Source organism: Callorhinus ursinus, unplaced genomic scaffold (genome assembly GCF_003265705.2).
Source record: "Callorhinus ursinus isolate GAN/ISIS: 27379988/994484 unplaced genomic scaffold, GSC_fseal_2.0 scaffold2, whole genome shotgun sequence".
Classification (NCBI taxonomy): domain Eukaryota; kingdom Metazoa; phylum Chordata; class Mammalia; order Carnivora; family Otariidae; genus Callorhinus; species Callorhinus ursinus.
Window position 1 is genome coordinate 2,033,132 of NW_027397064.1, and position 13,584 is coordinate 2,046,715.

At 46.6% G+C, this 13,584-nt stretch overlaps 1 protein-coding gene across 1 annotated transcript in view; it reads left to right on the plus strand.

Moving 5' to 3' along the window:
- The first annotated feature begins 115 nt into the window (after positions 1-115).
- Positions 116-13,584, plus strand: part of COL6A3 (collagen type VI alpha 3 chain) — an 80,526-nt gene continuing 67,057 nt past the window's right edge. Inside the window, 3 exon segments of the mRNA XM_073876754.1 lie at positions 116-315; positions 11,990-12,031; positions 12,995-13,115. Coding sequence (XP_073732855.1) covers positions 13,025-13,115 — 91 coding nt within the window. The 5' untranslated portion in view covers positions 116-315; positions 11,990-12,031; positions 12,995-13,024.

Consider the following 13,584-nt stretch of genomic DNA (forward strand, 5'->3'; position numbering starts at 1 on the left):
GGAGGAGGAGGGGTCGGGAGAAGGGGAGGGGAGGGGAGGGGAGGGGAGGGGAGGGGAGGGGAGGGGAGGCGGGGAGCTGGAGGAAGCCCTGACTGTATCCTTGGACCGGCTCCAGTGTTTGGAGCTCAGTCTCCCACCGAAGGCCGCTCAGTTCTCCAGCACTCCAGCCTCCTGCGAGGACCGCAAGGGGCTTCCTCCTCTGCCCGCAGCCCCGCTCCCGCAGACAGGGAAGCAGACACCGTCAGCGGGGAAAGCCATGCGACCCTAAGTGAATACAGAAGCCCAGGCACATACACGTCTTCCGATTTGCTCAGGGTAAGTGCACGGTCCCCTCCGCTCTCCTGAGCTTGTGGGCCAGAAGGAACGGCTTCAGTTCGAGCATTCTAGGGGGCTCTCGTGTTCGCTGTTAGAGTCAGTGCTCTGGACATGGTTCTGGTCCCTGGAAGATTCAGCTGAGGTTTCTTTCCCACTTTGGCGCCCCTGGGTTTCTGCAGCTTGGTTAGGGCCCCGGCTTGCAGGTGGGCTGCAGTTGCGTGGCGCCGTGGGCTTCCCCCACCCCTCCTGCAGTGTTTCTGGGCTCGAGGTCTGTTTGACGTTCTCTCCTCCTTCTGGAACTCAGGGGGGAATCCGCTTCGTTAGCAGAAGTGTCTTGCGGGGATTCTTAACTACTTGTTGAGGAGCTCTTTGGGGGAGATTCTGTCTGAATTCTCCCCCACAGGCGCGTCAGGCGGGCATCCTGCCAGGGGGTTCGCGTGGGCAGGGGCTGGTGGAGCACCTCTGTTGCCCTCGGGGGCTGGGGGCGACTTTGGTGCACCGGCTCAGGGCCAAGTGAAGAGTTCCTTGGCCAGTACCAAGGGTTTCCTCTTTTCAGGAACCTGAGGTCACTGTTGGAATCTCTGTCCTGGGGCAGGGGAGTAGGGTGGGGGGGGGCTGCTGCGTAAAGGAGCTGCCGAGGTCAGAGGAGGAGGGGAAAGCATTTGGTGTTTCGGCCGCATGCCCAGTGGATAAGGCAGGGCTCCTAGGGCCGTGGGGCCCACCCGGTTTGCCCAGATGTGGCACGGGTGCCAAGTTGGGAGGCCCAAGGCCTGTTCCCGAGCTGGGACGCCCAGGGCGGAAAGTGTTCTCTGACAGGTGCCAGCCTGCCCCGGGGACCCGTTTCAAGTGTTAGAAAGTGGACCAGGATTGAAGCAGGGGTGGGGTCGCTGGGAGGACCCAGGGGATTCCTAGGGGGGAGTATAAACACAAATCAGCATTTCACAGCCTGGCCCAGGAGCACACTAAGAGGCTGGTCTGAACTCCAAGAACAAACTGCTCTGAGCGCAGGGGTGTGTCTTGCACTCAGAGGGCAGGGGTGCTGACCGGTGCCAGCCAGCTCCTCGCCCAGCACACAGCTATCTCCACACAAGAGCCGTAGGATTGGAGGGCTGCACAGGTGCTCGGAGCCCGTGTGGGCAGATTCTCCTCCTCAACCTGGGATCCCCGGACCTCCCAGGGCACCCATTCTCAGTACTTCAAAACACTGAACAGAAATGGCTTTAAAATCAAATATTCTTTGTCCTTAACCAAAATGATATTGAAAAGCAGCTGGCTGTTGGACCTCGTCGGAGCTTCTGAGTTCTTTGCTGGACTAAAGACAATGGCAGAGAGTCTTGGTTGGAAGCCACTGAGGTGTGGTCCCCCGCTTTTCAGGATACAGAATCAGGGGCAGGGGCTCTGAGATGCTCAATGGCTTGCAGGGGCTGCACACCCCGTGGGTGGCTGAGATGGTAGTAAAATCTTCACCGTTTCAGGAAAGCAGATGGCCAAGCAATGGAGGGTCCCACGCTAATTGATATCTAGATTGGAATGGGCCATTTGATTTGTTCCCGCCCAGAGGACAGTGTCCTTCTGTCCTGTTTCATTCTAAGTCATGGGAAACTTGGTTTACGTTCTCTAAGGCTCTCCAAGCCGATGGAGGAAGAAGCGCTAGGAGCTCGATGTTGGCTGGAGGATTTGAGCTGTAGGATCTGAGCACCTGACCTGAGTGGGCTTCTTGCCTCATTCAGGCCACCTCTGGGGCTGGGGGCCAGGGGGCTGGGACCTGTACTTTACTTTGTTCTTAATGTGGGCTTGTTGCTGAGGGTGAAGGCACAGGGATGGGGAGGTGAGGGGCTTTTGTAGGAGCTCAACATATAGGAATGGTCATGTGATCTTGACCATCTTTGTTGAGGCAAGGGATTGCCATTGAGGCTTATTTTTCTCTTTCCCTAGTCCGGCAGTGACAAAACCATGAATAAGACATTGGGTGGAGAACAGAGCCTGGGAGAGAGCGCCACAGCAAGGTGGAAAAGTGTGGCCATCCTGCCTTTTTCCTATGGGGGAATTGGAGGGTGTGGCCACCCCACCTTCCTGGGAGGTGGCCGGGGGGAAGCCTCTAGAAGGTTAGCCCTTGGCTCCAGCTCCTGGGAGGATGTGTGCCCCACCCCACCATGCGTGTGGCTCTCAGCTGATGGATTATACGGCCAGTGTCCAAACAAGGGGTCTTAAGGGCATTTTTGATATAAGATCTTTCTGAATAGAAATGTCTTTGTTTCTGCATCTCCCTTTATTCTGCCCACATGAGTGCCTTTTGTCATTTTCATAGCTTAGAACCTAACACATCACTGATGATAAAGTAGGAAGAACCCCCCCCCCCAATTGATAATCAACGATGGATTCGTGGCTCAAATGAGGTTCCCATCTGACCGTGGTTTTGGGTCAGGCGGCTGCAGAGGCCACTGCTGTAAGCCAGCTTGAAATCAGCCCTCCGGCCCTTTTGGAAGCTGGTTCGAGAGTTCCTGCCCCGGGAGCTTGCTGCCCGGGGAGGTTGCTCAGTGTGTTTAGACAACCAGATAAAGTGTGGTCCTCACCAGCAGCCTGCATCACCACCCGCTTTTATGTGAAATTCCACATTTAGGGTTTAAAAGCCAGCAACAAGCCACAGAGTCTGTCCTACAAGACTGTCTTGCAGGCATGCTAATGACCTCAGCCAGAAGTTTTATTTGACAATTTGTTTTTGTCACTGTTCTGTTTGGAGGAACCCGAGAGGATCTGTTATGTCTTGGGAGAGGAATCACAGGCGGCTTCCCCGTCTCAGTGGGACATTGTGTACCAGGCAGCCTTTCCACGGCGACCCCTGGGCTCTCATGGTGTCTTCGCCGTGGAAAGCACGCAGTAAGAACCACTCCACTGTGGCACCAAGAGCTGACGTTTCAGGAGGGACTTGACATTTAAAAAAATCTTGTTAGTAGCTCTAGCTGAGGAAATGGAAGCCTGACATAATTCAAATTTTAAAGCAGGGAAGCTTTAAAAAGTTCCTGCTAGCTCAGACAGCGTGGAACTAGACAAGGACACTTCTCTTCGCTCCCTGCATTTCCAGATACGGTGTCTGTCTTTGCAGTGTAAAAATTCTGGAAGGTTATATCCTCCACTTTAAGGAAAAGATGCTGCTTGCTCCTTCTAAAGCATGGGTGACGCCCACCCACCCCACTCATAACACACAGGGTCCTGATTTACAAAAGGGGGCTCTCCACATTATGTTGATTTTTGAAAGCATAATTTTGAACGCCTTCTGGTCTCATAGGTCTATTCTGGGAGGGAGATGAAAGTTCGAGTTAGCACATTCATCCCGGTGTAGCCTATCCTGAAAGCGCAGGCTGGTTTTCTGTCCGCTAGAGGGCGGTGTGTGTATCCCTCCGAGCTCCGGAAAAATCCCCAAGTGGTGGGAGTCCTTCAGGGTGTGGTTTCTGGGTTTGCAGGGAGTAGGTTGATAGACATCTCAGCAGGGCTCATGGGTAACGTTAGACTGTTTAAGCACACATTTTAAAATGTGACTGTAATATCTGAAGTGGATATAAATTTAGAATTTTATTTTTTCTGTGCTCAGGTACCGAGGTGAAATTATGCCTTGAAACGAGGCATTCTGCACTCTCAAATAATTTCATTACAAGGACACGAGCCAAATAAGAACTTATGAAAGAAACATTTTGCCCACATCCCCTAAGAAAAGTTTAAATTAACAGTAAGTTGTTTCAGAACCAAAGTGAATTTGCATGTTCAGGTCATCCTGTCTCCACGTAGGATTTTTGAACTTTAAAACTGGCAGGAATAATGTGAAGGTGAACTGATCCAATAACTCCCAAACTTTGCATTACCAGCCCTTTGCTACTTTCTCCTGAGAGGCAACTTACATGTTTTAAAAAATTCACACAGACTATCATTACGAACGTCCCATTTTAAATCTTTGTTCAGATTTATCGTTGACTGAGATTGTTAGCCTGAGCGACCCGCTGCCAGGGTCCTAAAGGACAGAGTTCTAGCCCAGAGAGAAGGTACGTAACCCTCTACGCGGTCCATGTGTTCTCATATTCGTTCAAGCTCGATGAGTCCTGCTCTGCTCCATGGGCCCGGGAGCTTTGGGATTGAGGGAGGGTTCCGGAATGACTGAGACATAGACCCCACCTTATGCTCGGCAAATATGCCATTTCCATTTGGCTATTTTAAATATCAAAAAATTACTACCTGGGTGGATGCCTTCTCCACACCCTTGACATTTCAGACGAGAGAATGGAGCACAGAGAGGTGAATGACCTGTCTGAGGTCACAGTGCTAGTAGAAAAGCCAAGTCAGCATTTCTGGGCGCTCCTACCCTTATTAATGTGAGCCCATCGTAAGCAGAGAACCCGGGACCAGGAATATCAAAGGAGGAAAAGTTGTTAGAGAATATTTTAGGGTATCCTGTGAAGAAAGGCACTTCCTTCCATTGGCCAGTCTTCTGTGGAGTTGTGTGTAAGTTTCCTTAGCAGAGAGGTAATTGTTTAAAAAAAAAAAATCGGAAAGAGGAGAAAAATAAGACAAACGGGAAAAGTTCTGCCAAACCCTTTCCCAAAGGCAAATGGTTAGTCTTTTGTAGGGGTCTGGCTGCATCTAGCAGAGCATGATCCTGCTGTTCTCCTTCCTGAATTCTAAGACTCACAAAATACCGAGAAACATTCACGAGCTAGGACCGGCCAGGGGGACGCATGGTGCGAACTAGCTCTGTAAGATTTCTCTGGTGTGCGCCATACATTTAGTTTTCATGGACCCAGAGCATTGAGCATTGGCCACTGGAAGAAAGAGCTCATGGGCCAATTTAATTTGAAAATTAAAAATTGAACAGCAGCTGGAGATGACTCAGGTCTCCAGGGAAGCCATTCCAGGAAACTGGTTTTTCTCTTCTGGAATCTTCATCAGTTGATTCAGCAGACCCGGGCCAGCACCCAGATTTAGAGCCAGCTCAGCTGAGGCTCACAGATTGCCCGATGTGCCCCCGGGGAGCTCTCTGTCTCTCGTGGGGGCAGCGGGAGACCCATCCCTGGTCAGGCCCAGGGAAACAGATGGAAGGAAATCTTAGCAGAACCCCACCAGTGAGAGCATCAGCCATTAGCCTTATTTTGCACATAAAATAAGTGAGCCTGGGGAGATTAACTGACCATTGATGATGCAGAAGTAAGGAAGTAGAATTTTTCCAGGCTGTTACACTAAATCAGGTGTTGGTAATATTATATTAGATGTTTCAAGTTAATTAAAAAAAAGTCTATTTTAAATAATCTTCTCTTCCAGATTTGCTCTGTTTAAATACATGAGCTGCTGAATGGGTATTGTTTTACTCGATTTTACCAAAGATGAAAGATCTTGAGTTGGCTACTGAGTGTCTACAAGGACACTGTGGGTGGTAGTGAGGCTAAGTGAACATACATCATCAGAAGAGTTAAAGTTTCAATATCACAGGAAACACGTTCAGAGCTTGGGTCAAACAGATAATGGTTTACAGATATGTGTGCGTGGCTGATATTCTTTTCCCTTGTGCATTTTCATAAAATGGAAAGATGAGGTTCAAGTTGTAAAATAAACAGTTAAAAGACCACCTTCCGATTTAGGGGGGGTCTTCTCTGGAATGTTCCAAAGCATTTGCTTTTGAGGATTCCCCCAACGCTCTTTCAAATGGCAGGAATATAGTAAATTCCACCCTCTTCCCTCCCTAACCGAGGACCTAATAAATCCTCTTTTCGCTTCCTCCCTTGGGGGTGAGAATGGGGACTCCTTTCCCAGGATTCTGGCCAGAAGGGAAGGGGAGTGAGAGAAGGAGGGAGAAGTAGGGTGGGCTGCCAGCTTGGGGCCCCTGGGGTTTCCTGAGATGTGACTCCCGGTCTCCCAGCAGATAGCCCACACACCCGCCTGGTCTTCAAGGATTTCTGTCGCTCCTGCTTTAAACGGGACATCAGGAGTTAACAGAAGTCCTAGAACTTGATAGGAGGACCAGCCTGATTTTAAAAAAAGCAGTGCTTGCAGAAGAGCAAATAAATGCTCTCAAAATGGGGCCTCTGGATATATTCAAGCCTTTGTTTCAAAATGATTTCCTTGTGTGCCTGTGTGTGTCTCTTTCTTAAAAAAGATTTCCAGACATGGAAAATGAAAAAGCTTTTGAATAGACTTTATGAAAACTAATTTCGTGGAATTGCAAAATAGCTTGGGGAAGTCTTTGGAATTCGACCCAGTAGGATGGCGAGTCGGAGGTCCATGGAAAGCCATCTTTGGAATGAGAGATGTCTTTGTAAGCTTCAAATGGACAGCTACAAAAAGGAAAAAGGCACCTCAAATCCTTTTCAGAACGAGGCAGAGTGAAGAAAGGAATTACTAATGCCACATAGAAAGATAAGAATGAAAATTTAATGAAGTTCTATGATTGGATCTGTTGACTTCTGGACCCAGAATCTATCACACAAAGAAGCACCTCACCACACCCAACCCTAGGGTCTCTAGCAGCCAATTCTGACTTTGCTTTCATGTTTAAAAGAAGAGCGGCAGACAAATGGATCCTATTGACACAGAATCTGTCCCCAGAGAAGTCTATTTTTTCCCCAGAAGAGATGGGGAGTTTCCTCGGGATCCGGGCCAGACCTGGCACCATCTCTCAGGGTTTCCTGGGGCTCTTCCCATGGGCTTTGCAAACACAGACTTTGGTTAGGATTCTGGTTCTATCTTGTTTTATCCATGTGGCCTTACCTGCCCTGGTTTCAGTTTCTCAGCCATATATAAAATGGGGGCGGGGGGGAAGCAGCCATTGGTTTGTTGGGCGGAGGGCATGAAATCCCATGGGTGAGATAGAAGTGCGGGTAAATTCTACTTGTGCTCTCTTGTCTCTATTTCCTGGGGTGGTGGGGAGGGGCGGGGGGAGGGCAATGAGGGAGTGTCTGTGTCCTCCCTCATTAAAATGAGCAAGGCTGGTGATCATTTGGGAAGATGATGTTTGACATCTTTTAAAAACTTCAGTTTTAAAAATTGGGACTCCGTGACATGATAAATAGAATAGACTTAATTGCAAACAGAAACATTAACAAATATCCAGCAGCTGGGCTAGGAACACTTGAGCCACATGACTGGCTCCTAAGCATGATGGCAAGAAAAGTGTGTGGGACTGAAGGCAGTTTTCCCACCTGGGAATTCAGCTCAGCCAAACCACGTGAGCTCATCAGTCATGAGTGGGGCTTGGATAACACAAGCATGGTCTCCAGAACGGGAAGAGCTTTTCCCCCGCTCTGTCCTTGCTCCCCTCCCCTCCCCTCCCCTGCCCTGCCCTCCTCTCCCCTCCCCTCCAGGCTTCCCCTCCCCTCCCTTCCTTTTCCCCTACTATCTGGGTAGATTTTAGAAAAGATAATTCCTGTGCACTGTACCCTCATTTCGTTATTTTGTGTCTCAATGGGCAGCACTTCATTTATGGGGTTACTCTTCTAAAGACGAATATCTCAGAAATAAAAGTTTTTACATGTCATTTTCAACCCATTTAAGATTCATTTTCCTTAGAGAAGGGTTGAAGTGGGTAATGCCTCAGGAAGATGTTAGAGATTTCATCTCATTACAGTTTAGATTTTTTTTGAGCTTCATCAAAGAGGAGAAAATTATTTTGGAGTTTCTCAATAGAGAGCCTACTCAGTGTTTAATATTGGAGAGGATTCGCGGATTCTCAGAAGTCAGATGTGATGCCGTGTGGGATGCAGGGACGGTTACAAAGCCATTAGTAAGCTGCTGAACACAGTGCACCCCATTTGTGAAAGCTGCCTGCAGGGGCCTGGGGCCCTCCCGTCCCACACCCAGCAGTGGGTAAGCAGATCTTTTCTCCACATGGATTGCACAGTCCAGTGATTTCTGATGAGGTCCTATGATATTCTCTTGTTCTTATTCTTAAACAAAAGCACTACTTAGAATCTTGCATCTTGTGCGTGGATCAAATACTTAAAAAAAGTAGCTGGACTCCCTGAAAGATTCACATTAAAATTTTCCATTGAAGTGGTGGTATATGGTGCTTAAACTTTAGTGGGGAGGTAGACGAGATGCTTTTAGAATCACATGCAAACATGGACCCTATCCCCAGAAAACCCCGTATACACAGATACAGGTGTGCACACGTTTGTGGGAGTTTGACAAATCCTTTGCAATTTGTGGGTCCCATATTTAAAAAAGGTTTTGACCAATTACAATATTACAGGTTGTTTTAGAAAGGGCTGGCTATAGTTTTGGAAAGAATCCAGTAGAATTCAAATAACATGGACAATTTTCCCATAAAACAGTTTTCTAGGAGGATGCTTATTGGTGATAGAAAAATCCAATGTTTAATTTTAATAGAAAGAATCAATAATAGCACATGTACAATGTCCTTTTACATTGTTCTAAAGTGTCTATCCTAAGGGTGTCTGAGTGGCTTAGTTGGTTAAGAGGCTCTTGATATTGGCTCGGGTCATGATCTCTGGGTCATGAGATTGAGCCCTGTGTTGGGCTCCATGCTGGGTGTAGAGTCTGCTTGAGATTCTCTCTCCTTTTCCCTCTGCCCCTCTTCCCCCCTCTAAAAGAAGTGTATATCCTCATTGAGAACACACACACACACACACACACACACACACACACACACACACACACAAAGTATAGACCTCGCATTTACTTTTTTTTTTTTCCCCAGAAGAAAAATTCGGGAATAGGTTTAACAGTGTGTGGGGGAAGGGAGGTATGGCTGGATGGAAAGATCTGGAAGATTCCCAGGGTGGAGCATTGGCTTGAGGGATTTCTAGGGAGTGAAGGGGGCAATCGTGGGGCTGGTTGGAAGGTCATCCTCAGTAGAGAAAGCAGACCAACCAGCTAAGTGGTGCCTGTAGGGAGTGCCCCGAGCACCAGCCAGGACTCAACTAGGACTTGCAGGTACTGTGGCAGCAAAGCACCGAGCATTGGGGGCTGCCCCTTTCTATCGTATTGATCCGTATCTAATGCGTGTTCACCATTTCAAGTCAAGATGATTGGGCTGTGCCTTTGAAATACTGCCCTTATGACCACCAGCTGTCGTCTTACTGTAAGAAAGAAGGATGTCCTCTTGTTGACTGGCCTCCTGATCATCATGAGAACAACCTTTTCTTTGCGGTGTTGATACATTTCCAGGAGAAAGTTGTATTGACAGGTGGTTCTCTTTCCAAGCTCTCAGAATTGGAATCGCAGAGTAGATTTGTCTTAGCCTGGATGAGACTTTGTTGACTTTCCTTGGAAATCCAAAGGTGCAGTGGATCTTGGAATCCACTCTCTTGTTTATGGTTTTACCTTTCTCTGTCTAGTCCACCAAATTTTGGCCGACTGGGCGGAGGGCCCACACTCTGTGTCTCGCTGTTCCTCAGAGCTGGGCCATGAGATCTGAATCCCAGCTTCTCCCTCTGGGCCTGACCCCTGGTGAGCAAAACCATGGGCCTGAGCTTAGGTTTTCTTTGTGTTCACTGTACCCATGTCCTTAGGTAGCAGCCTCATAGGGGCTGCCTCTTGGTTCTCCTTGGCCCTCAATGCTGTCTTGCTGAGTAGTCCAACCGAACACCCGTCTCCCACCAAGGCCACCTCACTAAATAGTCGGACAGACTTTCCTCTGCTGTCGTGACTTGTGTTGATCTATTTGACAACACTGACGATATCAGACCATCCTTAACACTGACTTCATTAGCAATGTGGGGAAGATGGAGTTCCTGCATTGTACGGTGGACAGCTGTGAACAGAATCACTGGGCCCATGGAGTGCCTAGGGCAAGGGGAAGGTCTAGCTGGTAAGGTCAACAGGTGCAAAAGCTTAGGCCTTCCGTGGAGCCGATTTCAGAGCTCAGGTGGTACTGAGGGCAGAAATAATTTTTGCACCAGGTCTCAATATTACATCAGATTCTCTTTTGCTTTCATAAGACTCAAGTCTTGTTCCCAAAACTTAATATTTTGCTGCCCAATACGTCTTTTCTTCTTCCTTTCCAGGTATTATTTATGGGCAAGGACAAACATTGTGCTGTTTCTTTCCAGGGGCACGGACACATGCTTTAAGAAAATGTTTACTTGTATTTTGTTCCCATTATAGCTCTTAGCCGTGATCACACCTCAAAAAAGTCTATATCATACCTGTTAAATCGATGGTTACATTTAAGGGGTACATTGTTACCCTTACTTTTGAAAACAGGTGATTTTTCCTGTCCTTTTTAAAAAATTGTGGTAAAACAAACATGACATAAAATTTACCATCTTAGCCATATTTTTAAAAGTATTTATCTATTTTTTAGAGAGAGAGAGTGTTGTGGGGGGAGGTGAGGGAGAGAGAATCCCAGACTGCCCTGTGGATCCTGACGCGAGGCCCAGTCTCATGACCGTGAGATCATGATCCAAACTGAAAGCAAGAGTCAGATGCTTAACCCACTGAGCCACCCAGGCGCCCTCCATCCTGACCATTTTTAAGTGAACAGTGCAGTCATGTTAACTGTATGCACCTTGCTGTGCAGTGAATTTCTAGAATTTTCTCATCTTGCAAAACTGGAACTCTTCGTTTGTTGAGCATCTCCCCCTCCCCCACCCTCTGGCGACCACCGTTCTATTTTCTGTTTCTAGCAGTTGGACTACTTCAGATACCTCCTCTAAGTGGAACCTTGCAGTATGTGTCTTTTTGTAAAAGGCTCATTTCACTCCTCACGGTGTCCGCAAGGTTCGTCCACAACGTCACATATGATAGGATTCCCTTCTTTTTTAAGGCTGAGTAGTACTCCACTCTATGTGTATCCCACATTTATCTTTACCTGTTCGTCCATCGATGGGCATTTATGTTGTTTCTACTTCTTGGCTGTTGTGACTAATGCTGCAATAAATTTGGGGGTGCAGATATTTCTTTGCAATCCTGTTTCAGTTATTTTGGATGTATGCCCAGAAGTGGCATTGCTGGGTTATATGGTAATTCTATTTTTAATTTTTTGAGGACCCTCCCTAGAGTTTTATATAGAGGCTGCACCGTTTTATATTCCCACCAACAGGGCACCAAGGTTCTAATTTTCCTGCATCCTCACTGATAATAGTTGTTTAATATTTTTTTGATAGTAGTCATTCTGATGGGTGTGAGGTGATATCTCATGGTGGTTTTGATTTGCATTTCTCTGATGATGAGATCAGGTGGTGTTGTGCATCTTTTCATGTGTTTAATGGCCATTGGTGTATCTTCTTTGGCGAAATGTCTATTCAAGCTCTTTTTCCATTTTTAAGTTGGATTATTTGCTGTTGTTGCTGTTGTTGAGTTGTGGGAGTTCTTTATACATTCCGGATTTGAACCATTCGTCGGATCCATGGTTTGTGAATGTTTTCTCCCTTTCTGTAAGTTGCCTTTCACTCTATTGATGGTTTCCTTCGCTACAAGAAATTTTTGTTTGATCAAGTCCCATTTGCTTTTGGTGTCGTATCAAAGAAATCCTTGCCAAATCCAATGTTATGAAGACCTTTATGTTTTCTTCTAGGAATTTTAGAGTCTCAGGTCTTACATTTAGATCTTTAATCTATTTTGAGTTAGTTTTTGTAAATGTTGTAAGGTAAGTGTCTAATTTTGTTCTTTTGCATGTGGATATGCAGTTTTCCTTGCATCATTTGTTGAAGACTGCCCTTTCCTTATTGTGCAGCCTTGGCCCTCTTATGAAAGATCATTTGACCATATACATGAGGTGAGAGTTATTTCTGGGATCTCTGTGTCCTTCCATTGGTCCATATGTCTGTCTTTATTCTAGTACTATCCTGTTTTGATGACTGTAGCTTTGTAATATGTTTTGAAATCAGGAAATGTGACACCTCCAGCTATATTTTTCTTCCTCAAGATCGCTGTGGCTCTTCTGGGTCTTTTAAACTTCCACATGATTTTAGGATTTTTTCCCCCCTATTTCTATGAAAAAAATGCCATTGGAATTTTGATAGAGTAGGGATGCTTTCTGATTTGGGGTAAGGGGAGGGTGTTGTTTGTAGGGCAAAGGTCTGGTGACACAGACTACCAAGCCCATCTGAGCATGAGCTTGGCTGGTTGGAAGTCACACGTGCAGCCACCAGCTGGTACATGGCTATGGGAGATCACGTAGCAACATGGTCAACCCTCAGGTCTGGCTTCATAGGCTTGCCAATTCAATGTCCTTGGACGTGTTCCATTCTGAGATTGGTGGTTGGCATACAGCAGGTTTTTGTTGGGAAAAGAGTGCTAAATAAAGAGTAAGGGCAAGATTTGAAGTGGTCCGGAGGCCATGGTTGTGTTTGCACCCACTCTAATTTGGGCAAAGCCCATTTTCTCCATAAACTGAAGATTTCCTATGGGATTCTTTCAAACCTCATCTACACAATTAAGCTGGGTGTCACAGACCTGCTACTGTTTGTGTCCACAAGCACCTTTACTCTTGACTCCTTCTGCCATTTGTTTGGTGACTTGCTGCCCGCCTCAATCTGAGAGGAAGCAAGGTTTAATTGCCAGCCCCCCCCCGCCCCGTCCCTTTTAAGCTACGGCCAAAGGTATATAATCACTAGATTCAAAGATTCTCATGTATTGTTTAGTCAAAACTACATTTCATAAAAGGGATAAATCCTTGATGTATAGTTTGTAATCTGTCGAAACTGATCATTTTACTTTGCCCTATTTTCTCGTTCAGGTTCCCACTTGGTGCTTAGACACATTCAAAATGAGGAAACATCGACATTTGCCCTTGGTGGCCATGTTTTGTCTTTTTCTCTCAGGCTTTTCTCTTACTCGTGCCCAACAGCAGCAAGCAGGTAAGATCCAGAAACACTTCTTACTTTTATTCAGAGAAATATGTTCTCTGATCGTAGATCTTAGACCTCACGAGCTTGAGATAGAACTTAGACATACTTCGAAAGGATGGTGAAGCCCTTTGTTACAGGATGTTCATTCAGCATACAGGCTTTTCCGGATGCTCTGTATCCAGGGAGAGACGGCTCGTTTTTACTATAACTTGGGTTTGATATCTTGGAGTTGGTTTGCAGGTGGTTTGTTTTTACACTGGGTATGAGCAGAAAGTTTGTTTCACAAATATTTTACCCAATGAAGGGCTTTTCCACATTTCTGGCACTGGTTTGATCTCATAGCATATAAAACCAGGACAAGACAAATATTGAGAACAAACATTTTTCTTGAAAATGGAGCACATAGATCACCCTCCCTCTGTAACTCTGGGCACAAAAAGACATTTTCGTCTAGAATCACCCCATCTTAAAAAAATTA